General features: G+C 41.2%; 2 protein-coding genes across 6 annotated transcripts; one reads left to right on the forward strand and one right to left on the reverse strand.

Moving 5' to 3' along the window:
• On the reverse strand, positions 1-27700 carry abcb9 (ATP-binding cassette, sub-family B (MDR/TAP), member 9). 5 transcript variants are annotated; one of them, XM_034132977.1, is made up of 16 exons: positions 27536-27700; positions 27331-27375; positions 25507-25843; positions 23012-23146; positions 20894-21089; positions 16628-16742; positions 12355-12485; positions 11689-11894; positions 10253-10450; positions 10047-10175; positions 9361-9549; positions 6043-6216; positions 5398-5557; positions 4328-4464; positions 3493-3617; positions 1201-1408 (listed from the first exon to the last, which is right to left on the reverse strand). In XM_034132977.1, the coding sequence occupies exons 3-16, from the start codon at positions 25840-25842 to the stop codon at positions 1201-1203; spliced, it is 2439 nt and encodes an 812-aa protein (XP_033988868.1). In that variant the 5' UTR covers position 25843; positions 27331-27375; positions 27536-27700. The 5 variants fall into 5 exon arrangements, with proteins under 5 accessions (XP_033988869.1, XP_033988866.1, XP_033988868.1 ...); XM_034132976.1 differs by having other exon boundaries at positions 27471-27700; XM_034132978.1 differs by having other exon boundaries at positions 1-1408; positions 23012-23143; positions 27331-27700.
• LOC117484551 (nuclear factor 7, brain-like) lies at positions 14500-16543 on the forward strand. Its single transcript, XM_034132981.1, has one exon. The coding sequence runs from the start codon at positions 14777-14779 to the stop codon at positions 16163-16165; it is 1389 nt and encodes a 462-aa protein (XP_033988872.1). The 5' UTR covers positions 14500-14776; the 3' UTR covers positions 16166-16543.
• Positions 27701-27830: the final 130 nt, after the last annotated feature.

Below are 27830 nucleotides of genomic sequence, written 5' to 3' on the forward strand. Positions count from 1 at the left end.
AACACCGGGGACACATATTCATGTAGAAAAGACGTACAAAAGTGCATTTTGCATGATAGGTCCCCTTTAAATAATGATGATGTAATTAAACAGACAATAAACACAAAGCACCTGCTACTGCAACAAAACACAAGAAAGCACCAACAGATGGATCATTGATCAGTCTGGAGTGCGATAATGACACATTAAACAAACCTTATACAGAACATTAACAGCAACATGATAAAGCTAACATATCAGTAATCAAGTTTATTCAAGTATTATTTCCTCTCTGATATGTTTGAATACATTCAACTTCATTTAAACTCCATGGAGCTGCTCTGCGTGTTTTAACAGATGATTCTGACACGACACATTACATATAGGTGGATTATTGAATAAAAGGTTGCATTTTTAAACCTCTTTGTACTCATTTTGCTCCATTTCTTAACAGTGTTGTGTCTATGTGTCCGTGGTTATGTGTCTTTGTGTTCATTTCATATCTCATTTACTGTCTGATTGTGACCATTTTGCACCTCTTGCAGCAGTTAAGTGTCTATTTGTCTGTATTTTAGTGTCTTTGTGTTCATGTAGTGTCCCTTTGAGTGATGTAGTGTCTCTCTGTATCATGTAGTGTCCCTTTGTGTGATGTAGTGTCTCTCTGTATCATGTAGTGTCTCTCTGTATCATGTAGTGTCTCTCTGTATCATGTAGTGTCCCTTTGTATCATGTAGTGTCTCTCTGTATCATGTAGTGTCCCTTTGTGTGATGTAGTGTCTCTCTGTATCATTTAGTGTCTCTCTGTATCATGTAGTGTCCCTTTGTGTGATTGTTTGTCTCTTTGTAGTCATTGTGAACCTCTTTTTTCTACCTAAGTGTACATTATATAGCTGAATGCCATGTGTTCAGTAATCACAAAGTTCCTGGAGTGTTTTCAGTGTCCTGTAGCTTCCTCTGTATAAACTCTACTTTCTGCCCTCTCACTTCTAATAATTGTGTGTGTTTTTCGGGTGGATAAACTGTCTAATTGTTGAAATAGTAGAATAAATAAAATAATTTTAAAAAGTCCGTGTCTCTTTGTGGTAGCATTGCATCTTTTTTAAAAATCATTTTTGTCTTCCTTTTGGTGATTCTCTGTGTCTTGAACTCATTTTGCGTCCCTTTTTTTTGCGATTTGAATCCCTTCATATGCATAAATCCCCTAAACCCTGCACTTTATTCTCAGTAGCGCATGTTTCTCTCCGCCTCGCTGCTGCTGCTGCTGCTGCTGCTGCTCTTCCTCCTCCTCCTCCTCCTCTGTCCTCCGTCAGATTTCCAGCTGAGTTCCTGCGTTGGGTTGAGGACCTCGGCTCCCGTCTCGATGCCCAGAACCTGCCGCTGCACCAGCTTGAAGTAAAGCCCCTCGCTGGCCATCAGCCGGCTGTGGGACCTGGGAGAAATAATCAATATATTGTGCCGGAATTTTAAAGGTCACGTATTATGCAAAATCCTCTTTTTTCCTGTCCTCTTCTACATCAACACGTGTCCCCTCTTCTTCATGTCTCTTCTACATCAACATGTGTCCCCTCTTCTTCATGTCTCTTCTACTATCAACATGTGTCCCCTCTTCTTCATGTCTATTCTACATCAACATGTGTCCCCTCTTCTGTCTTTCTACCATTCAACATGTGTCTCTTTTCGTACATCAACATGTGTCCCCTCTTCTTCATGTCTCTTCTACATCAACATGTGTCCCCTCTTCTTCATGTCTCTTCTACATCAACATGTGTCCCCTCTTCTTCATGTCTCTTCTACATCAACATGTGTCCCCACTTCTTCATGTCTCTTCTACATCAACATGTGTCCCCTCTTCTTCATGTCTCTTCTACATCAACATGTGTCCTCTCTTCTTCATGTCTCTCTTCTACATCAAACATGTGTCCCCTCTTCTTCATGTCTCTTCTAACATCAACATGTGGTCCCCTCTTCTTCATGTCTCTTCTTCATCAACATGTGTCCCCTCTTCTTCATGTCTCTTCTAATCAACATGTGTCCCCTCTTCTTCATGTCTCTTCTACATCAACATGTGGTCCCCTCTTCTTCATGTCTCTTCTTCATCAACATGTGTCCCTCTTCTTCACTGTCTCTTTCTTACATCAACATGTGTCCCCTCTTCTTCATGTCTCTTCTACATCAACATGTGTCCCCTCTTCTTCATGTCTCTTCTACATCAACATGTGTCCCCTCTTCTTCATGTCTCTTCTACATCACCATGTGTCCCCTCTGTGTAAAGAGACTCTGAAAGTTTCAGGAACAAAGATTCTCTCTCTTTTAGTCCTGATCCATTTCTATAAAAACCTGTCTGAAAATGAGCTGATCAGATTTTGGCCACTATGTGATGTCATAATGATGTTTTGTCTTGTGTAACCATTAGCCAATCAGCAACCAAGGTAACCCCCCCCCCCCCCTTATCACCTGAATCTCCTCCTAGAGCACCATTGTGTTCTTTCTAACCACATATCTCTCAGAGGGGCGTGGGGAGGGGCTCCTTATTTTCATCTAAAGTAACAGACAGAGAATCAGCACTTTGAAAACAGGGCTGAAACAGAGGGGATTATGGGATCCTGCAATGATCTGTTTGGTGTTTCAGCCAATCAGAGACAGGTTCTGTATATATCTGAGACCTGTAATATATTGATGAAGAAACAGTATAACAGGGGACCTTTAATAAATACTATTAAACTTTTCGAGAAGCTTCCTGGTCTTCTGGGTGCATTCACACCTAATAGTCCGCTTCTCTGGTGCGCACCAGACGACAGTTTGTTACATTGTTTCATTTTTCAGAAGGTTCGGTTTGCGTTCACACGGGCAAAACTCAAACGGACTATAAACTTTAAACACAAGTCATGTGCACGGAAATGCTGTTCAACCATTGATCAGACATTAAGGGGGTAAAAACGCAAATCCCGGCAATTTCTACTGGAGCCTCCGCCATGGAGCACCGGCCCGCGCATATGATTATATAATCAGACAACGTCCGTTAAAAAACATTATAACACATATAATGAGAGACGTTCTGCAGTAAGGAGGGGCGTTTCACAGACGACAGGTGTTCTTAATTTGATGTAGTTGACGGAGCATTTTTACTTTACACGACACTGTTCAACACTTCATCCTGCTTCACTCTTTAACTAAACAACCGCGGATGTCTTGAAAGACTCTTTCGCTAAAGAGTTGAAGACATCCGCGTTCTTGTGACACGTAAATACTACGCTTCCTATGTTTTGGTGCGGACTGCGTTCACACCAGCAATGAACCGCTCCAGAGTTCGCAAGCAAGCGTTCTGAGACCACCTATTTTAGCGGACCAGAGTCCGGTTGTTTAGTTCACTTAAGAGGTCTCGGACTGTGTTCACACCGACCCAAATGAACCGCACCAAGCGGCTAAACGCACCAGGGTTCGATTCAACCGGACTATAGAAGGCTGGTGTGAATGCACTAACTCTTGGTCTTCAAACAAAAGAACCCAACAGACCCCTGCTCGGCCACGCGGCCGCTCTCGATGACGATGATGTTGTCCGCCTTCTCCACCGTGCTGAGCCGATGGGCGATCACCAGCACCGTGTGGTCCTGCATGATGCTGTTCAGAGCCGTCTGCACCTGAAGAGAGGAGACATAAACCGACTGATCTTTAACTCGTTAGGATCCAAACGCTTCTTCTGTCATATGCAAAATAGCTACTGGTGACTTAGCCATTTGTCACGTGACCTAACATTACATAACATTTGCTTGCATTTGAATTGTGATGCGTTCACTTACTGCTGCTCTTTTTTTAGAACTTCAAACAATAATACAGTACAATATATCTTTCAGTCACATCCACATCTTCAGTTTTTCCAGCTGTATCAATACAATCTTGAATAGGTTTCAAGTATTAGACAACCAGTAACAGAGTACCACTCCAGGGCTAAAAAAGAAATGTAATAAAGATGGCCTACCTTAGGAGATAAGAAAAATAATTAATAGTAAATAAACAAAAATAATACAATACAATATATATTTCAGTCACATCCACATCTTCAGAAAGAGAAAACAAGTGACATACAAAGGTGTTAACAATTCTTACTGTATTAGTAGATCCATTACAGGGGCCTATCGCTTGATAAATGTATTTTTCTGTAGGCGTAATAAATGTTATTTGCTCCATGTGGTGGATATCCCACACTCTCTGAATCCAGCAGTTATAGGTGGGAGGTTCTGGTTTCAACCATTTAATGGACTTACTGCTGTTCTAAACTGCATCTGAACAATGATGCATTCACTTACTGCTGCTGCACATTATCATCTGACTGATGCAGCTTTTCACTCACGATGTGTTCGCTGTCTGCGTCCAGAGCGCTGGTGGCCTCGTCCAGGATGAGGACTCGAGGGTTTCGGACCAGCGCTCTTGCAATGGCCACCCTCTGTTTCTGCCCCCCCGACAGCTGGGTGCCTTTCTCTCCAACACCTGGGAAACAATCAGGATAATAACGTTACTGACTCACATCTTCATAGAATAAATTGAGCAGGGTTTTTTCGTTATACATTATAAAGACATGCGTTTTGCGGAATTCATGAAGGCTTGTTACGATCATTAAGTTATGTTGACATCACCTTGATAATTGTTATGTTATTGACCCCACTGGTGGATTTAAAAACCATGGTTGCCAACAAGTGTCTAAATGAGACGATTAAACGTCATCACGTCCAACATTAACCGCCTTTAGCTTAGCGGTGGTGACGTGAAGTCATGTGACCGTGCTGTAGTTCCTTTATAGCCCAACATTAGCCACCTTTAGCTTAGCGATGGTGACGTGAAGTCATGTGACCGTGCTGTAGTTCCTTTATAGCCCAACATTAGCCACCTTTAGCTTAGCGGTGGTGACGTGAAGTCATGTGACCGTGCTGTAGTTCCTTTATAGCCCAACATTAGCCGCCTTTAGCTTAGCGGTGGTGACGTGAAGTCATGTGACCGTGCTGTAGTTCCTTTATAGCCTAACGTTAGCTTTTTACTTCAGAAATCATAAAGTGGTGTTATTATGTGGAGATTATCCTGCTGAACTAGAGAACTGAGGTAGGCGTGTGGTGCAGTGGGTTGTGCATTGGTTTTCGGATCAGGGGGTCACAGGTTCAAACCCCACTGCAGTCAGCATGTCGTTGTGTCCCTGAGACACTTCACCCCAAATTGCTCCTGTGGGGATTACCCACAGTATTGAGTATGCAAGTCGCTTTGGATAAAAGCGTCTAACAAGTGACATGTAATGTAATGAACTACACGTGTAAGTATCATAAACATTGAGATAACTTTCTGCAATAATCCAATAAAATAAAACCCATTGAACAAGAGAGATGCTGCCTAAAGGATCGGAACACAGAAATAGGTGAACTGTTTAGTGATTACTTGTCTGGTAGCCTGTAGGGAGGCAGCTGATGAACTCGTGAGCGTTAGCCTTGGTGGCCGCCTGCTCCACGGCCTCCATGGAGACGTCGCTGAGGCCGTAGGTGATGTTCTCCTCCACCGTCCGAGCAAACAGCACCGGCTCCTGGCCCACCAGACCGATCTGCAAACAACAACATGGAGGAATGATCTACTATTTACTATTTTTGAAAAGAACATCCATAACCAGAGATGGCAAAAGTACACACACATTTTACTCAAGTAGAAGTACAGATACAGAAGTATGGGCTTTGAAATGTACTTCAGTAAAAAGTACCCATAACTAGCATCTGTTTTAAAGAGTACCTGACCTCCCTTTATATTAATATAACAATAATGTCATTGTTAGCTAATGAATGTTTCCATGCTGAACAACGGCAACATGACAACGTTTTCATTGGTCCCTCTTCTTTAGAGAAGACCAGGAAATGATGGATACACGGATCGTGTTCAAATCAATAGGCACGCAATGACTCTAAATAATAATGATCACGCCACCAAACACACATTCAAACTAAAGTAACTGGTACTTTTAATCTGAAAAACATGCCTCTTCCTGAGCTTCCTGTGAGGATACAGTCACTCTATGGGTCTTTTTGTTGTTCTGACCTTGGAGTGCAGGTAGTCGTGCTGATAGGTGTGAACAGGTTTTCCGTCCAGCAGAACTTCTCCTCTCTGCGGACGGTAGAAGTTTTCCAGCAGACTCACACAGGAGCTCTTCCCGCTCCCCGAGGGCCCCACGATGGCCGTCACCTCGCCGGGACGCAGCGTGAACGACACCCCCTGCAAAACACACAGAATCAGGAGCATTTATTCATCTACAGGTCAAAAAAATGACAAAAAAAGTCAAATATAGACGATTACACTTAAGGGGTATTTTTGTATTACACTGGTTTTCTTAATTCATATAAATACTTAAATCAGAATCATCAGAACAGGCTATAACGGGGGTGATTGGGTTTTTAAAAATATTTATATTAACATCACATGGGCGTCTATGGGTGAGGCAGCTGGAGTTTTGGTCACTCAACGTCACTTTGGGGCCAGATGTGTAAGTCAATTTGATATAATGAAGGCATGGAGACGACACTGACACATTTAGCTACCGAATTAACATCTAAAATTATGAGAAAGGAGTGAATATTATGGGATTTATAGCAGGTTTAAGAATTTGTTTTCAGGAGATTTTAAGCCACCTCTACTCTCTAAGTCAGTGGTCACCAACCTTTTTAAGCCCAAGATCCCCGCCTTGGTGAAAGGCGAGATCTACATATTGCAGAATTGAGTGAAAAAGACGGCCCAGACAGTGCTTCCAATTTGACGCCTTTTATGTCGGCTAATTGCATCTGAATTACAACAAATCATTTGGTGCAACTTCCAATTTGATTGAACCAAGAACACAACATAACTAACATGTCAAAAAGGATAAATATATTTACATCATACCTATCATTTTAAGTTTCATTAATGCCTTCATTACAATCCTAAATATAAATGTATGTAGCTTATTTTCCATTTGTTTGAGTACATTATTTTGTTGACAGCAACAACAACAAAGAAAAAAACAATGCAGTGAGCAGATAACATAAAGAGCCATTTTAACTGTGAGGCTTATCCACTGAAGATTCATGCAAGTGCAACATTTAACATTAAAACTAGTTATTTACAATAATGATACAACAGTTGCTGTGTCTGTATCACGTTGTTATGAGTGTGGACGCAGCAGATACAACGTTAGTTTAGCCTGATCGATCCGATCTCCATTCAGACAACACGCATATAAAAGGTTTTTCGCCTGCAGGCTTGTCAAAGCATTAATTCATGTTTTTTTACTAACCGGTATCAGTATGTAGTTATTCCGGCATCATTTTGAAACGTGTATTACAATTACATCACGGTAAAATATGTTCATTTTGTTGTCGTTGGTATCTACCATAAGTGCAGTGAGTTCAGAAATATGCAGCATCACTTGAAGTCAGTCTATTATTTTCGGGAGCGACAGGGAATGTCTCAAAGACACGTCAATCAAGTGGCACCTGCTAACGGGGTGGTGGATGATAGGCTTACATCTAAACATTTCTTTTTTTTTACATTTCTTTCTTTTGTTACGATCTACCCGCACCGCACTCGATCGATCCACTGGTTGGTGACCACTGCTCTGAGTGATGATGTCATCCACTCTGAACATTCCGTCACACACACACCCATTATGAAATCTGAAAAACCATACAAATATACCAAAACTTAAACTGTGATTTTAGGAAAACCGTTCCGTCTATATAAAAAAAACTTTTAGTCCAATAAAGTTAAGAGTCTGGAGAGCCGTTTAAACTTTAGATCTTTTTTCTACGTTAAAGTATGGCGAATCAGTGTGACCTCAAAGTAGGATGATTCTGAGCTCAGGGGCCTCATTTATAAAGCCTTGCGTAGGATTGGCGTGGGAAGGTTGCTTACGTAGGACAAAGCAAATAAATACGCACCGACACTTTCCGATTCATAAAAGACTGCGTACCGGCACAGGACTTGCGTACGGCACATCCTACGCAAGTCACAAATCACAATCAACTCGAAATGCCGCGCAGCTTTTGCAGGCTTCACGTAACGCCCATATTTGCCTATAAATAGTCAAAGAGACGCTCATTCATTCATTCATTCATTCATTCTGACTGACTGCATGAAGAAGATCGCAGGAAATGACGACAGAACAGCTAAAAAAGACATCTCACACCGTGTCAGATTTTGGTTATTGTGGGGAGGTCGAGATAAATCATATTGTTTGGTGGATGCAGTTTGAACCAGAGTAGCAGCATGGAGGTCGGATCGTCACCAAAATAAATAAATAAGTGGTCCGAAAAAAGTTAATGACAAAAAAAATACACATAACCTTCCTTAGGCAGTGTGTTTGTCCCGGGGACAGGAGACCCCCCCCTTGATGAGAAACTGTAAGAAATGATCGGGGAATCCCTCCGGAGTGTAGTCATGACGACTGGATCTGAATTATTTTGTTGTATTTGGTGGTTTGTGTTCCAGCTGTCGATCAGCAACTATAGATCCATAATCCACCAGTTAAAGGAAATACAACTAATGTGTTGTGTTATATTAGCTGTACAATTTACCACATATGGTGTTCTTAGTTTCCATACCTCCTGTGTTTTACGAGCTACTTATCAAGTCTTGGCAAACGGCATAAAACACGATTAAACATGATAGTATATAAAACCATGCTCGTATCTACAACCTATAGAAATGCAAAACGGCGTCAGTTTAGACGTTATTCTATCCTCCTGCTTACCGCATCATTTATGAGAAAACATTTCTTAACAAGAGAACATAATCGAGGGGTGATCAATAACATTTCCGTATTTATTTATTTCTCCAAGTTATGTTTTTGTGTGCACTGAGGAGTCTCAAACAGGCGTTTGTTTCATCATTTTAAGATTGGCTTTAATCAATGTTTGAAAATGAATTCTTCATATTTGATAAATGAGAGGTAACATTTTATTTATGGTATTATTTCCACATATTTCTCTCCATTCTTCCTTCTGCCAACGGTGTCGCAGTTTCTCGTCTCTCCCGTTTTTGTACTTAGTGCGTACGCATGGGTCAGAGTTTGCGTGGAGGACCGCACAGTTTCCCGTCAAGTTAATTTTTTATAAATCACAAACAGTGCGTAGAAACTGGTGTATGCCATGTGTTGTGCGTACGCACCGTTTATAAATGAGGCCCCTGGTCACGTTGATTCCCATTCATTGTTATGGGGGGAAAAGTTTGCAGTTTTTTGTGATTTGCGTGAAAACAGCTAAGCGAATCTCTTGGAAAAGTCACAGCACACCATCCACGATCATTCCTCACGATTTGATGTGTTTTTGTGGGTGTGTATGCAGGATACAAATCTGTGTGTTGGCAGAAAGATCCCTGAGAACGAACCTTGAGAATATCGGTATCGGGGCGTGTCGGGTATGCAAACGTGATGTCTTTGAACTCCACCAGACCCGAGCATGTGTCCGGAGCCTCGGTGCCGTCAGCCCGGTGTTTGGGTTCCCGGTCCAGATACTCAAACACTTTCTCTGCCGCTCCGACTCCCTGCATGAGCCCCGTGTACACCGAGGCAATGCTCTGCAGGAGAGAGAGAGAGAGAGAGAGAGAGAGAGAGAGGTAGAGATGAGAGATGAGGAGAGAGAGAGAGAGAGAGAGGAGAGAGAGAGGAGAGAGAGAGAGAGAGAGAGAGAGAGAGAGAGAGAGAGAGAGAGAGAGAGAGAGATAGATAGATAGATAGATAGAAAAACACAAGGCAATGTACATAAGAGAAATAAACAGTCCAGAATATTTCAGAAATAGAAATAAAATAGCATTAAAAAGTTAAAAAGTTAAAAGATAAAAAATAACTAAAATGTAAATGTACTAATATATTTATTTAATTGTATTCTTTATTACACATTCTAACTTTATGTTTAAATATATATTGTATTCTTTATTCTTTTTATTTAATGGAGAAAATTGAGCAACTTTCATAAAATGACCCAAAGGATAAATAAAATATTCCTATTATTGATGAACTGCCAAGTATCTTCACTCAGGCAAAACTAAATAAAGAAGTAAAACTGATGAAATACCTCGAGACATTCGCCCAGTTCCAGCATGTATATAAAAAACGATATTAAAGAACTGCTGCTCATCTGCCCGCTGACGACAAGATGGCCGCCATAGTAGAGGACGGCTATCTCTAAAGCAAGCTCCGAGATCTGAAAGACACGGATAACAGATAAGAAAACAACATTTAAAAAGACAGATGTAGCTTTTTACATGTTCTGATACGTACACAGCTCGACCACATGTACCCAGCGTAGGCCAGCGCTTGTTTTTTGTTGAGCTGGAACATGACCAGGAGTTTGCTAAGGTACGTGTCGGCCTCCCCCTCCTCGTTAGCGAAGCTGCGAACCGTCCTCATCGACGAAATAGTTTCCTCTGCAACTTTATTCGCCTCTGCAAGGGTTGTTTGCACCTCTTTGGTCAATTTCTGAAGATAAAATAGATGAAGGATTACAAAATAAAGTGCTAATTTGCATACATTTCCATAACAGAGAATGAACAATGGATAAATCTAAAGAAAACTAAATATAAACCCTTTGATTATGGTCACATCATATGAGGGCAAGGAAACTATTGATTTTGTGCAGATTATTATTATTTAATAACGTGCTTGAGGAGAGACTAGGCCTGACACGTTCAACACATGGATGTAGAGATTAAGTCTTAACTAACCTTTCATATTTTGGACATTAGGAATGGCACAAAATTATAAAATAATGCAGTGAAATGGCCTGTAAGGGTTAGCATGCTGTCTGGCGCCCCCTATTGAGTGGTAGGTCCATAGTCGCATATAGTTGCTCCAATGTTTACGACATTTGGTACGCACTTTGCACTTGTTATTGCGGACATATTTCAAATTGGTCTTCATTGTCCACGCCCACCCAGAAGTCTGCTATTTTGCATAATTCAGGTTTTTCCTTTATCTTTAGCAAACTTTTACGAACTCCCATTGTACCAGGATTTACACGAGTCATCTGAACATCGTCCCATCTGCTGACGATATCCACGAACTGATGTAGAGATTAAGTCGTAACTAAGGGTGAACATGCTCTCTGGCGCCCCCTATTGAGTGGTAAGTCCATAGTTGCATATTGTTGCTCCAATGTTTACGACATTTGGTACGCACTTTGCACTTGTTATTGCATTTTTCAAATTGGCTTTAATTATCCCCGCCCACCCAGAAGTCGGCCATTTTGAAAAGTCTGCATTTTTCCTGTATCTTTAGCAAACTCCAATTTTTTAACGACTGATCATCTGAACATCGTCCCATATGCTCAAAACATGACACGCTTTCAGAGGACGTAGGCCTGACGACATCTATGCATTGATGTAGAGATTAAGTCGTAACTAACTATCATATTTTAGACGTCAGAATTGGCACAAAATTGAAAATAATGCAGTAAAATGGCTCGTTAGGGTTAGCATGCTCTATGGCGCCCCCCTAGCGAGTGGTAAGTCCATAGTTGCATATTGTTGCTCCAATGTTTACGAAATTTGGTACGAACTTTGCACTTGTTATTGCGGACATTTATCAAATTGGCTTTCATTATCCCCGCCCACCCAGAAGTCGGCGTAAGCCTGACACCATCTACGCATTAATGTAGAGATATTGCTTGTTACTACAATTAAAATAATCAACACATTCAGTTCAGAAATGTACTTTACCTTGTAGTAATCTCCATAGAGTTTGGAGACGACAGCGATGAAGGGGAATCCCATGATGGTGACCAATGTGAGCTTCCAGGACATCCCGAACATGAAGATGAAGAAGCCGACGCCCTTAACGATGCTCCGCAAGAACACGTTAATATTGTTGGAGATCAGGTCGCTCACTTGTGTGGTGTCTGCCGACAGACGGGAAATAATGTCCCCTACAGATACAGGCAGGAAATAAAAATGTTTATTGATGTTATTCCATTACATCGACAGGAAGAAATACGTAATTGGATTAGTAAAACATCTTTTCCAAAAGGGGGATAATTAGCAGGAATACATTTTACATTTTAGAATAAATAACGGTATATATATTTTTGAGGGAGCGACGTATATTTACTAAAGTACTGGAATTGTTGAAGTACTTCTACTCCACTACATTTGGGAGCACTTTATATTAAGCTATAAAGTCATTTTAATAAGTCCATTTTGTATTTAAAGTATATTTTTTATGCTAATACTTAAAACTTTAGCTTTAGAAACATTTTGAATGTAAGAGTTTTACTCGTATCAGAATATTTCGACACTATGGTATTACTAAGTTTACTGAAGTGAGTTATCACCAGTACTAGAGGGGTAGAATCTAATAATAAGAATTAAGGGATGTTCCTTTAATACCTGTATGGTTTTCATCAAAAAAGGCGATTTCCTGCCTCATCAGCGTCCTGAAGAGATGGTTCCTGAGACGAAGGTTTAATTTGCCAAATATCAGCGTGAAGACTCCTCCACGTACTCCCATTGCAAGAGAACTGGGGAGAGAATAGAGAAGTTATAAAGCATTTAAAGGAAGGAGTGGTGGAGGGATGTCGTATTTCTGCAGAGGTCCCTGAATTTAAGTAAGTAAAAAGCTAATGTTGGGCTATAAAGGAACTACAGCACGGTCACATGACTTCACGTCACCACCGCTAAGCTAAAGGTGGCTAATGTTGGGCTATAAAGGAACTACAGCACGGTCACATGACTTCACGTCACCACCGCTAAGCTAAAGGTGGCTAATGTTGGGCTATAAAGGAACTACAGCACGGTCACATGACTTCACGTCACCACTGCTAAGCTAAAGGTGGCTAATGTTGGGCTATAAAGGAACTACAGCACGTTCACATGACTTCAAGTCACCACCGCTAAGCTAAAGGTGGCTAATGTTGGGCTATAAAGGAACTACAGCACGTTCACATGACTTCAAGTCACCACCGCTAAGCTAAAGGCGGCTAAAGTTGGCCGTGTTCCCTCCTTTGCAGACCACTCACACAAAGAAACCTATAGAGCTGACTACAGGGGCAGAACGAGAGACCGGAAGGAAGATGGAGGTAGACGAGTATGAAAGGAGCAGCGGGACAAAAACAGGAAGGAAAAAGAAGAGAAAATAATATTTATCTAGTAACAGTGATAGTTTTGACAACAAAGATGACATTTACATTGCAGGAATAAAACTGACTGGGAGAAATATAGCTGGAGTTCTGTCTGACAAGCACGGGGTAGCAGGTTGGATCATTTTTATTTAGTAAAAAAATGCAGATTTATCTTTGTTTGTATTATGTTGGATTTCAGATACTGTAAAGCAGGGGTCGGCAACCTTTTTGATATGAAGTGCCATTAAAAAAATGAATTGTTATCAGCGTGCCAACGATCGAGAATGGTCAACGGGGGGGTGGGGGGGGGGGGGTTGAGGACGCTGGTTGACGCTGGTGAACTATCAACAGGAGGGCGGGGGGAGCCTCGCTGCGGGGAAGCAGTGTGTGGACCTGTCAGCACAACTTACATAATTCCGAATTTAACAAATACATTTAAATAATTGGTTTAAACGGCATAATAATAAGGACGATCGTCCGTTCTGTGATTCTCCAGAACACATGGGTCATGCAGAGTGAGATGAGATCGCTGTCCCTTTAAGAGAGAGAGAGAGGGGTGTGGCGTGTGCGTGTGTGTGTGTGTGGATGGTAGAGCGAGAGTGAGGGAGCGTGTGTATGTTTCTGGAAGAGAAACGAGGCAGCAGAAAAACAGAGGTCTGTGATGTATTTTGTGAAACAGAAGAACAGCTAAATAAATGCAACGGCTTCCCAAGAAGAGCTCGCCTCTCTCCAGTCATTTAAGCTAAAGTGGGTTATTGAACCTGAAGCTTGTTGCTTCTGCCCTCCTCGACTACGGTCTGGGAGCCGACAGGAAAGTTCAACACACAGATGGCCAGTCCGCCCCTTTGTAGCATATTATTTCAATGAGAGATGAGCAGATCGCCACTGGGCTTTCAACTAAAGACACAGCCACGCAAAAACTGTGGTATTTGTACAGCTCCTTATGGGTACTGCAATTTGTGCTTTCCTCCGTGGTGAAACGATCAGCCCTGCACCACGGAGGAAAGCGGCAGAAAGTCACCTGGAGTTAAACAGAGCGGGGCTCTGCATGGCTTCCTTCTGCAGGTAACGGGGAGACGCGATCTGGCAGCGGTCTCATTCAGGATCCGAAAATACAATTTAAATATTTTGCACACTTATTCCTAGTGTGCCACTGGTTACGGTGGCACGCGTGCCAGGGGTTGCCGACCCCTGCTGTAAAGTGTATTTTCAGACATATTTAAAAAACATTTCAAACATTATTTGTCACAGACTCCGTGTTGAAGAACCATTACATAAAGAAAACAGAGACAGAAGCAGTGTACAGGATGAAATGAGGAAACACAGATGACTCATGCGGTTTGGAATGAAACTCCGGATGAACTGTCATGATAAAGCTCCTCCTATCGCCTGACTCACGAGACCAACCAGGAAACAGGCTGTTATTCTGCCTCACTGAGATGACACACACACACACACACACACACACACACACACGCTGAGAGACAGAATACAATATTCAACTTCACACCAAACACACCTCTTCCACTGAGAGGACGTCAACAGGAGGGAATACTGGAATACCTTCCACTTCAAGCAGCTGCTGAATCCACACACTGAGAGTTTGACCAGAACAAAGACTCAAAGTGAAAGTAAGTCTCAGGGAACAGGGAGCGGCTACTGCTGAGTTTACTGCTTCACTCACAGACAACATGGCTTCCAGATTAGAGGAAGATCTCTGCTGTACTGTCTGCCATGACATCTTTAAAGATCCTGTGGTCCTGTCATGCAGCCACAGCTTCTGTAGAGACTGTCTGCAGAACTGTTGGACGGAGAAAGTCATCAAAGAGTGTCCACTTTGTAAGAGATCTTCAGTTTATGAACCTCCCTGTAACCTGGTGTTAAAGAACCTGTGTGAGAGTTTCCTACAAGAGAGAGATCAGAGATCTCCAGAGGCTCTCTGCAGTCTGCACTCTGAGAAACTCAGACTCTTCTGTCTGGACCATCAGCAGCCAGTGTGTCTCATCTGCAGAGATTCAAAAATACACAACAAACACAGATTCAGACCCATCGATGAAGCTGCTCAGGATCTCAAAGAGGAGCTTCAGGAAACTCTGCAGCCCTTCAAGAAGAAGTTAGAGACTTTTGAAGAAGTTAAAGTGAAGTTTGATCAAACAGCAGAACACCTGAAGGTCCAGGCTCGACGCACAGCGACGCAGATTAAGGAGCAGTTTAAGAAGCTTCACCAGTTTCTAGAAGAGGAAGAGGAGGCCAGGATGGCTGCACTGAGGGAGGAAGAGGAGCTGAAGAGGAAGATGATGGAGGAGAAGATGGAGGCTGTGAGCAGAGAGATAGCAGCTCTTTCACACACAGTCAGAGCCACAGAGGAGGAGCTGAGAGCTGAAGACGTCTCCTTCCTGCTCAACTACAAGGCTGCAGTGGAGAGTCTGCAGCGCCCCCTGCTGGAGGATCCACAGCTGCCCTCAGGAGCTCTGATAGACCAGGCCAAACACCTGGGCAACCTCAGCTTCAACATCTGGAGCAAGATGAAGGACTTGGTGTCCTACTCTCCTCTCATCCTGGACCCAAACACTGCTTATCCAGACCTCATCCTGTCTGAAGATCTGACCGGAGTGAGACGAGGAGAGAGACAGAAACGTCCTGATAATCCAGAGAGGCTTGATGATTACTGGTCTGTCCTGGGCTCTGAGGGCTTTAACTCAGGGACTCACAGCTGGGATGTCCAGGTTGGAGACAATACAGGCTGGGTACTGGGTGTGTTAGCAGAGTCTGTCCAGAGGAAGGGAGACATAGGGTCTGGATTATGGAGAATACTGTCTAATGGAGGTAAATACTCAGCACAGTCACTACCACGTCCAGAAACTCCTCTCAGCCTGCAGAAGGAGCTCCAGAGGGTCAGAGTGAATCTGGACTGGGACAGAGGAAAGCTGTCGTTCTCTGATCCTGACACTAACACACACATACACACCTTCACACACACTTTCTCTGAGAGGATGTTTCCATTCATTGGCACTTGGGATGTACCCCCACTTAAGGTGTTTCCAATGAAGGTCTCTGTGACTGTAGAACAACAGATATAGATGATGACGATGATGATGATGATGATGACGACGACGATGATGATGATGATGAAGACGACGACGACAACGATTGATATGGTTTATTATGCACACCTTCCTGCTAAGTTTCTGTTCCTTTCTCCCAGACAGTTTCCAGTGAAGGCTTCTCAGATGGTTGTTAGCCAGGTTAACCATTAAAGACAGAACTGGAGGATTTCCCCAGAAATATGTCAAACTGTTCCTTTAATGTTTGGTCAGCCTGCTGATATATTTATGCGTTTGAGTTTATCAGGGAGCATCGATTTAATTTGGCTTTTCGCCGATCGTGAGTTGTGTTTATGTTGTCTTTGGGTGACTTGTGCAATCATTTTGAATGAGTTCCTTTAAAAATGAATCGTATCACCTACAATTCAGGAAGATTTATCTTGAAAATGCTCCACTTGGAAGATAATGTGTAACTCGTCTAAATGTGTAAATGCTCACCTGACTAAAGCGAGCACTGACAGAATGATCACAGGTTTAACGAAGTACTCCATGCTCTGGTGCACCACGATGCTGTCGATCGCTTTCCCGTAGTAGTACGGGATGAAGGCCTCACCTGCAGGACAAAAGGACAAATAAATATCATGTTAGTTTCATGTAAATATCATGTAAATATAATGTGAATATCATGTGAATATCATGTGAATATATCATGTGAACATCATGTGAACATCATGTGAATATCATGTGAATATCATGTGAATATATCATGTGAATATCATGTGAATATATCATGTATATATCATGTAAATATCATGTGTATATCATGTGTATATCATGTGTATATCATGTGAACATCATGTGTATATCATGTGAACATCATGTGTATATCATGTGAATATCATGTGTATATCATGTGAACATCATGTGAATATCATGTGAATATCATGTGTATATCATGTGAACATCATGTGTATATCATGTGAACATCATGTGTATATCATGTGAATATCATGTGTATATCATGTGAACATCATGTGAATATCATGTGTATATCATGTGAACATCATGTGTATATCATGTGAATATCATGTGAACATCATGTGAATATATCAATTGAATATCATGTGAATATATCATTTGTATATCATGTGAACATCATGTGAATATCATGTGAACATCATGTGAATATCATGTGTATATCATGTGAACATCATGTGTATATCATGTGAACATCATGGGAATATCATGTGTATATCATGTGAACATCAGAATATCATGTGTATATCATGTGAATATATCATTTGAATATCATGTGAATATCATGTGTATATCATGTGAATATCATGTGTATATCATGTGAACATCATGTGAACATCAGAATATCATGTGTATATCATGTGAATATATCATGTGTATATCATGTGTATATCATGTGAATATATCATGTGAACATCATGTGTATATCATGTGAACATCATGTGAACATCAGAATATCATGTGTATATCATGTGAATATATCATGTGTATATCATGTGAATATCATGTGTATATCATGTGAATATCATGTGTATATCATGTGAATATATCATGTGAACATCATGTGTATATCATGTGAACATCATGTGAACATGTGAATATCATGTGAATATATCATGTGAACATCATGTGAACATCATGTGAACAGCATGTAAATATCATGTGAATATCATATGAATATCATGTGAACATCATGTGAACATCATGTGAATATCATGTAAATTATGTATTAAATGACTTATATGCAATATATCTTCAACAATAAATCCACTTTGCTCTGTCCTGATCTCTCTGTCTGTTTCTTTTATTATGTCTGTGCAAATCGTTTTTCCTCCTTTTAGTGAATTAATCGACTAATCTGACGTTTTGGTCTTGGTTAAATAAGATTTCTTTGTATAACAATAACTTTTTTAATTGTCTTTTAAAACCCCATAATGCTTATTGGAGTTTTCCCTTTCCTGTAGTTTGTTCTATAGGTTTTAGTGCATGTCAACGGTCTGCAGAGGCTAAAATCCCTGTGATCCTACAGAGGGAGTTTCTCTCCCACACGCATGGAGACATGTCCCAGTAGAGACATTATATACTGATAAGAACCTGAAAATGAGCGGGGGAGCGACTCTTTCAAATATAGTGAACATAAATGTGAACATAGGAGAAAGTTCTCATATTATAGTCAAAGGCTTTTACAGAAGGGGTTTTGGAAATGTCTTTTAATCCCCCCATAAATGAGAAAGTACTGGCATAATGGATGGATGAAATAAAGTTATTCATCAGTTGACAAACTCAAATGAGTGTTATTCGAGTAAGTGTTTCTTTACTTGAGGACAGCCCTTGAGTCCACCAATACATACATTTCGACATTGAGTTAGTCATTGAGTGTTGTGTAATCTCTGATGAGTAACACAATCATAAACCCAGTAATTAAACCCAGTTGCAATACTTTTTAACCGCTTCTAGAGACATATTAAACCCTGAGCACTGCCGCGCTGAAACATTATATGACCCTTTCTCATCAAAAACTACATTTCACAAGATAACATTGACCACATCTTGATAACTTTAGAATTTGCCCTTCCCCAATATTACATTTTGCAGAGTGTGCTTTGAACGCGTCTAGTTTAATGCAACCTCCCTTAGCTGTTAGCTACAATATTCATCAAAATCTCATTGGGTGAAAATGTAAAACATGTAATATTGAGGTATTTGGAAAAAATATTGTGATATTTCTGTTCATATTTCAACAAATCAGGGTTGAAATCTGCAGGAGAGCTAGTTAGCATTAGCTGTTGTGTATTAGCAGACAGTGTGCAGCAGAGTGCTGACGGTTAAATAACAGCTAATAGCTAACAGCTAACGGAGGTTGCATTCGATTACATGCTGATGTGTTCAAGCCATACTCAGCAAAACTAACAAATCAGGTTTGAAAACAGCGCTAGTTAGCATTAGCTGTTAGTCATTTGCTTTAAGTTAGCACACAGTCCTTAAGGTTTAATAATAGCTAACAGCTAACAGCGTTAAGATTGAGTGACACTTTGATGCGTTCAAGCCATTTTCAGCAAAACTAACAAATCAGGGTTGACAACAGCGCTAGTTAGCATTAGCTGTTAGTCATTTGCTTTAAGTTAGCACACAGTCCTTAAGGTTTAATAATAGCTAACAGCGTTAACATTGAGTGACACTTTGATGAGTTCAAGGTAAATTCTAACTTTATCAAGATGTGTTCACGGTAATCTTGTAAAATTTAGTTTTTGGTGACAAAAGGGTCATTAAACGCACATGACTGAAGATAATCTATCAAAATGTTATTGTATAAATATCTTTAAATCCTACAAAATCGTCTCGACATCAAGGTATTTGGTTAAAAAAAAATATATATTGTGATATTTCAACCCAGTCTCACGCCATTTCATGTTATTAGTCACGAAATTAATTTAATCTATTGATTCGTGTTCACCAACACGATTTTCGCCTTTTTTTCGTGTCACACAGAACGATTTTAAAAGCAATGTATTTCTATTGGTAGTATGTTTCGTGCCTGCAACACGTCTTTTTGTCCGGTCGGGTCTTGGAAGACCAGAAGCTGTGTGGTTCATAAACACATTTTCTTACTCAATATCTTACCCTAAGCCTAACCCTATCCCTTTTATTTTAAATTGTATAATGTCTGAGTGTTTTTGCCGTCAGTGAGGAAAAGAAATGGCTCAGAGCCTCAGAATACTGACATCTGTATTTTTGTCATCTTTTTTTCCTTCTAATTTGTTATTATTTGGTGCAGGCACGAAACATACTACCAATATAAATACATCGCTTCTAAAATCGTTCTGTGTCAGAATACTGAAATCTGTATTTTTTTAAATCTGTTTTTCCTTCTAATTTGTTATTATTTACATTGCTTTTAAAATCGTTCTGTGTGACACGAAAAAAATGGGAAAATCGTGTTGGTGAACACGAATCAATAGATTCATTTCGTGACTATAACACGAAATGCCGTGAGACTGTGTTGGATATTTCTCTTCATATCCCAGCTCTGGGGTCTGATATTGAGATTTCAACAAATCAGGGTTCAAATTAGCAGGAGAGCTAGTTAGCATTAGCTTCTAGCTGTTAGGTATTAGCACACGGGGTGTTTCTCAATCGCGAGTACGCTTGCTTGGTAGCACATGTCTGCCGAGCATCTTGCTTCAGAAGCGAGTCAAGAATACTTCCTGGCATTCGGAAAACGAAGTGTGGAACACGCTAGCAAGTGTGCAGGTGTGCGTCATATGAGAGGCCCCGCCTTACATCTTCCGCCACAGATTTGGGGAAATTGGTCCATGCGCAAAGCATTGTGGGGATTTTAAGACCGCGGAGTCTACTCATGTGCAGCCTCGATATTTCTCCAAACGGAGTACGCCGGGCTCGGTAGATTTCCAAGTATGCTGGAGATTGGAACAGTACTTCGGCGGCACTCGATGACGTAGTATGCTTGAAATAGTGGCTCTGGAGCAGCTTTACTCGAGATTGAGAAACACCCACAGTCTACAGCACAGTCCTGACAGCTAAATAACAGCTAACGGCTAACAGCTAATGGAGCTTCTATTGAGTTACACTTTGATGTGTTCAAGCCAAAATTAAACATTTAGTAAAATAATATCATCCAATATCGAGGTATTTGGTGAATGAATATTGTGATATTGGATTTTCCCCATATTTCCCATCTTTAAGGTTTTGTATGAGAAGCAGACTCACACACAGCGGAGACGAGGAGGAAGAGGACGGCGACGGACAGCAGCCCTCCGTCCTTCCTGCAGTAAGACAGCAGACGTCCCAGTGTCGCCCCAGATCCACTCTTCATCTCCTCCTCCTCTTCCTCCTTCTTCCTCTCACTCTCCACATCCTCTTCCTCCTCCTCTTCCTCTGCTCTTCCCACCAGCTTCTCAGTGTCCTGGAGAAGCAGCGTTCAGTTATTATTTGATTTGATTTGATTCGAATGTGTAAAACAATAATACAAAAAAATAAATAATAATAATAATGAAATGAAACATGAGAATTATTATACTATACAAACTTAAGCAGTGTCAAATTGATAAAAATAAATATTACTGATTCTAAATATAAACATATATATATATATATATATATATATATATATATATTATGCTCCACATAACTGGATCAGGTCCGCTGCAACTACTACTTTTAATAGTGCTGCAGATAATTGAAAACACCAGGGAAAAGTACTAACATTGGCACTCAAACTCTTTTGAGGTTACTCTTTTCAAAAAGCCTGTTAGCCACTAAAAAAAACAACATTTCTTTAAATGGAAATGTCATTTTTTACCATAAAATCACTTTCACTCGCCCTTTATAAATTATCTTGGTGTCAAATCATACACTTTTGACCAAGTGGAAACCAACTTCAGGTCTCAGAAGCTTATTTTTAACATGTCTTTGCCATACTATAAACAACACCTGCCAATGGACAACTGGGTAGCCTAATATGCACGGTGGTGGAGGTGTTGGAGGTATGTTGGGGTGTAGGAGTGCAGTAGTAGAGGCAGTACTGCTGACATCATGGTGTTTAATCTCTGCTAACTAATTCTGCTAACATAGAAGACTAGCATTAGTATTAATGTGGTTTAGAGTCCCAAATGCTTTCTTCTAAGCCCCACATTCTTACATTCTGTGTTTAAAATGACACAAAAAAGCTCAAAAGAGGTTTCTAAAACAGTAAATGTGACTTCCTCACAGTCATAAACACATAATTCAATGCATGAGCGTCACTTTGTTAGTAAAAGTGGTGGGGACACTTTTTGCAGATTTAAAAAAACAATACTGCATTAAGCGCCCCCCGCAAACAATACAAATAATGTACATACATATTCTTACTATCCTTTTTTAACAACTGGTGCAGTAACTATGCTACGCTGCAGCAAAGCTATTCTCTATTAAATTATAACTAATATTAAACGTGTCGCAGGTCCAAACTGCACCTCTTGGGTCACCAGAAATACATCCAAAGAGTGTGAATAGTCTTGTCCATGTTCTCTTGTGCAAATAAACCTTTCTTAAATTGTACAATTCTTTATGGACGCTATTTCAGAACATCTTTAACAACTTATCCTAATGCAAAGTGGTGGGGACATGTCCTCAGCGTCCCCAGCATAAATGAAGCCTATAATTAAATTCCAAAACCCCTGAAATATGTCCATTGGTTACAATTCTGTGGGAAAATACTGCTTCCTCGGCTGGAAATGGCAGCCAACTTGGAAATGGTCGCAATTTAGAAAAGTGGCTTTTTTAAGTAAAATGGCCCCAGAGGGATTAACATGGACATTTTGGTTCTTGTTACCTCTTCTGAGAGATTGTTACAGTTATCTTCAGCGCTATAAATCCTTGTCTTTTTGCCGCTGCTTTTAATTGAACTATTCATATCTTACACTGCACTGTAGCTTTTGATCATATGTTTTATACCTGTGCTATTCTATATTAGATTAGATAAGATTCAACTTTATTGTCATTGAACAGAGTACAAGTTTTACAATTTCATTCCACAGGCCATAAGACTGTTAAACACCTGAACTAACAACATCCAGAACATTAATTTGTTTGCAACTTACAAATTATGTATCACTTGTGTGTAGACTCTTAAGGCACTACTTCTATTCTATTTTATTGTATTTACTTGCACTATTTTATCTGTTTTGTGCTGCACTGTTGGAGGAGCCTGTGACTTCAGATTTTCATCGACATAACTAAACTGTAGCTATGTATGAATGACAATAAAAGGCTTGAATCTTGAATCTTTTGAAGTACTAAGACAATGAAATGCAGTTTTCGTCTAACCAGAAGTGATTGTAAACTTGCCTCACATCCTCTTCCTCTTCTGCTGCTTCTGTCTGGACTCTTCCCCGCCTCCTTCTTCCCGATCTGATTCCAGATCAGCGCCACGAGCAGAGAGGAGATGCAGGTCCAGCAGATGAGGCTCAGAAACCAGGGCTGCTAGAAAGATAAGATGAGATGAGATGAGATGAGATGAGAGGAGAGGAGAGGAGAGGAGAGGAGAGGAGAGGAGAGGAGAGGAGAGGAGATGAGATGAGATCAAATAAGATAAAATTGACTTTCATTGATCCCCGTAGGGACATTCAGAACAAGACAGAAACACAGGTATTACACATGAGAATATACACAGTGATAATAAGAAAGAATAAATAAAATAAGATGTAGTATCAGTATGACAGAGGGAAGCTGGTGGACATAGTTGTACTCCCAGTGGGCTGATTTGATGAATTTAAAAATGTTAGGGGACTCAAAACTGACATTTTGGATCCTAAAAATGTCGGAAATTGATTCAACATCATCAAGAACCTCCAAAAACAACATCAGAATTGTACAAATCGGCATATGTTAACTAATGCTAATTAATGCAACGTATGCTTATTGTCCAACATATATAAAGGTCTCCTATTATACTATACCAGGTGTCACTGGCACAGCGCTGTCCTGGTTCACATCCTACCTCCATAACAGGAAACAGTTTGTTTCCATCAGTGGCTCAAACTCACCCCCGGCCCCAGTCCACTACGGCGTACCCCAGGGCTCTGTGCTTGGCCCCCTCCTGTTCACCATTTACATGCTCCCCCTCGGCCAGATCATCCGACATCATGGACTCAATTTCCACTGTTACGCTGATGATACCCAACTGTATCTCAGCACCACTCCATCCTCCCAGCTCCCCCCTCAGTCTCTCATCAACTGCCTGCATGACATCAAAACATGGATGTCTTCCAACTACCTCAAACTAAACAGCAGGAAAACAGAGCTCATGGTTGTGGCACCCAAGGCCCTGCTCCAGAAGGTTGGTGACTTCATCCTCGAGGTTGACGGCTGCTCTATCTCCCCATCTCCTGAAGCCCGCAACCTGGGTGTCATCCTTGACTCCACCCTTTCCTTCCATTCCCACGTCAAATCTGTGACCAAATCGGCCTTTTTCCACCTGAGGAACATTGCCAGACTCCGACCGTCACTCTCGGAGTCGGTTGCCGAAACCCTCGTGCATGCATTTGTCACCACCCGCTTGGACTACTGCAATGGTGTCCTGTTCGGGGTTCCCAAAAAAACCCTGGACTGGCTCCAGTATGTCCAAAACTGTGCTGCTAGGGTACTCACACACACAAAGCCGTGGCAACACATCACTCCCACCCTCATCCACCTACACTGGTTGCCGATCAAGTCCCGTATATCGTACAAAGTACTCCTCCTTACCTGCAAGTCCCTCCATGCCCTTGCCCCCCAGTACCTATCGGACATCCTTCACCCACATGCCCCACCCCGGAACCTGTGGTCCTCAGACTCTGGCCTGCTTACCACCCCCCTGCACCAAACTGCGAACCTTCGGGGACAGAGCCTTCAGTGTGGCAGCCCCCACCCTCTGGAACGCTCTCCCTGCGGAGATTCGCAACATCCCCACACTCGACGCCTTCAAAAGGGCCCTCAAGTCCCATCTGTTTGCCAAGGCTTTCGGCCCCTAATCGATCTGTTGTTTTGCCTGTCTGTCTGACTTTTGTTTTGTTATGTTTGTTTTTGCTATATTACTTGTAAAGCGACCTTGGGTCCCTTGAAAGGCGCTATATAAATGCAAGCTATTATTATTATTATTTCTAGGAATTATAGGTCTCAGATATATACTAATGTATAAAAAACATGTCTATGAACCAAACAGTCATTCTCGCCTCAAATCCCTCTATTTCAGCCCCGTTAGAGAAGCTCTGATTCTGGGTCCTTAGCTTTAAAAAGAAAAAGAGGAGGGGGAGCTAATGCCTACTCAGAATTCTAGCAGCAGAAAGTCAGCTAAATGCTGCCGTGATTAAACTCCATATCATGTTCCAAACCACATCAAGGATTATTTCTGAAACAGTATGGAGCTCAAACTCTTTCTCTCTTGCCGGTTACACCACAAGGTGAGTTCCTTTTTATTTCCTGCTTCTTCACACACATGCTCTCCAGTACAGGTTAGCTCTGAGTGTTAGCGATGCTAACGTAAACACAGACCATAGTACTTCCAGAACACGTCTCATTGTTTCTGATAGCAACGTTTCTGATAGGGCCGTGGGTGTAAAGCCCGCCCACATTTGAGATATTACGTCATATCGGACGCAAATCTGGATCAGCTCCGTTGTTCCCCCGTTTTTAGAGATGTGGGTACGGAGGAAAAGAGAGAGGGTTTTATTTTCTGACACTTTGAGAGTCTCCTGACACACCGGGGACACATATTTATGTATAAAAGACATCAAAAAGTGCATTTTGCATGATAGGAGACCTTTAAGTTAGCATCCGGCAGTTTCTATGTTCTCTGTGTTTACCTGGGTTAGCGGCTCCTGCTCGGACAGCATCAGCATCTTGGCCAGGGCGAAGGTGATGATGACGAGGCAGAGGAGCAGCACGGGGGTGGAGAGTGTGGAGACCCTCGGGGGGCCATCTTGTTTGTTCCAGGACACCCCGATGCAGGCTCCCAGCAGCAGGGGGGCCCGGAGCAGCACGCACCCCCACAGGTCCAACACTGAACTCAGGAGGTCAAAGTTCAGCGCCTCCTCCCTGAAGACGCTCCAGTGAGAGCCTTGTGTGAAGAGGACGGTGGTGAGGATGAGGTCCAGGAGGATGAAGAGCACCGCGAGGATCAGTGATACTTTAACGCCCATGCTGACACACAGGGAGAAAATAAAGTGTTAGAAAAATCTCCCTGGTCCCCGGCTTGAGCTTCAATCTCAGGATCCATGTATTTATGATCATCACCAGAATGGAAGTAGTCATCACATACAGAGCATCAACTAGTTCCTGAACAGTGTCCTTCACATGCTGATATCCAAGAGAGGGAGTTACACAGTCACAAGATGGAGGAATAGAAAGCAGTATTCAATGTTTACTTCAGATTAGCTCCACGTCAGAAATGAGCATGCTTGTCATATGTCTATCTCCATAGAGGCTGAATCATCATGTTAATCACATAGCTATCATATGCCTCAAACAGTCCTGATGCTCTTCTAGGTAATCATACATCCTGTCATGTTCACAGCTACAGTTGGGATACCTTTGTTACTCTCATATTGGAAGAGGACATTCAGTGTTTTCCCAACATACAGGAAGTTATTGCTATTAGGATTTGACACAACGGGTTTCAATTTTAACGTTTTTTTTCCTGAAAAACAGTTGTCTGTTTCTTTTATTGCAAAGTCTACTTTTTATTACATTTAAATATGTAGACATTGCTGACAAACAGGGGAGAAAATACAGGAAGTTATTACAAGTGCTAGGATTGGACTCTAAGGGTTAATAACTCTTATTTGTCTATTTATTGATTTTAGCCTCTGCAGACCATTTACATCAGGGGCGTCAAACTCAATTTCATCGCGGGCCACATTCGCATAAAGGTTGCACTCAAAGAGCCGGTTGTAACTATATAAATATATAATATAGCCTAAAAAATTATGTATTATATTACATTATTGCCTCTGAATTGGATTATTATCGGATAGTATAATAACTTAGTAATTAACTACGTCTGAAAGCAGAAGTCCATGGCAAATAATTGCAAGTCTCTTCAGTGCGCATGTCACAAAACGAGATGCATTGTGGGACATGTAGTTTATGGACAACCTGCTTCTGTAAAGTGGCACGTGACCGTATAATAAACGTATTATATTCTTTGCAAGCTCTTGCGGGGCCACATAAAATGAAGTCGCGGGCCGGATTTGGCCCCCGGGCCTTGAGTTTGAGACCCCTGATTTACATGCAGTACAACCTATAGAACACGCTACAGGAGAGGAAAAAACCCAAATAAGCAGAATATAATGCATCAATAATTATATATTATTCTGAAATGGACCAATCTGCACAATGACTACTTTTACTGTCGCTACTTTAACTATATTCTGATGATAATACTTTTCTATTTTTACTTGAGGAACATTTTGAATGCAGTACTTTTACTGTAACAGAGTATTCCTACACTCTGGTACTTCTACTTTTACTCAAGTACAAGACCTGAGTACTTCTACTTTTACTACAAGATCTGAGTACTTCTGCTTTTACTACAAGATCTGAGTACTTCTACTTTTACTCAAGTACAAGATCTGAGTACTTCTCCCTCCTCTGTTTTAGGAATAACTTTGTATCAATAAGTCACTTACGTTTATTTTGAAGGGGACGTGTTTCCGGTCTTCAGCTGCTCGTGGCTACAGGGGGAATACCAGATAAATCTCACAATAAAGAGCTACATGTACATATTACAGTTCTGTAGATGATTGTCCATTAATAACAGAAATACTACATTCACTAGCAGAGTAGGAGAGCTGGCAGCAGGTGAGTTCCACACGCGTTCCTGTTATTACATACCTTAAAATCCACACAGAGCATTACATAATGACACAGGCTTCCTACTTAATAAATAAAGAGCAGTTTACATATAATACACCCTAAAAACAGCATGTATTGATATCTCTCTGTATATCTGAGATAAATTAGGCTTACAGAGAGAACCGACCGGAACACCGGTATCAAAGGTCGTCTATAATAAAGAGAATTCACACTCTGAATCAAAGTCAGAATACTTTGTTTATCCCGAAGGAAATAAGATAAGATAAGATGTACTTCATCAGAGGTGATAGAAGTACTCAGGTCTGGTACTTCA

This window comes from Trematomus bernacchii, unplaced genomic scaffold (genome assembly GCF_902827165.1).
Source record: "Trematomus bernacchii unplaced genomic scaffold, fTreBer1.1, whole genome shotgun sequence".
In the NCBI taxonomy this organism is placed as follows: Eukaryota; Metazoa; Chordata; class Actinopteri; order Perciformes; family Nototheniidae; genus Trematomus; species Trematomus bernacchii.

What these genes read in the sequence shown, in the direction of transcription:
- LOC117484551 (XM_034132981.1), top strand. Translation starts at nt 14,777, where the DNA reads ATGGCTTCCAGATTAGAGGAAGATCTCTGCTGTACTGTCTGCCATGAC.
- abcb9 (XM_034132975.1), bottom strand. Translation starts at nt 25,842, where the DNA reads ATGGGCGTTAAAGTATCACTGATCCTCGCGGTGCTCTTCATCCTCCTG. An exon ending in AGCAGGAGCCGCTAACCCAG is followed by an intron (nt 23,147 to 25,506) that starts GTAAACACAGAG and finishes TTATCTTTCTAG; the next exon opens with CAGCCCTGGTTTCTGAGCCT. An exon ending in TCTATGGAGATTACTACAAG is followed by an intron (nt 10,451 to 11,688) that starts GTAAAGTACATT and finishes TTTTATCTTCAG; the next exon opens with AAATTGACCAAAGAGGTGCA.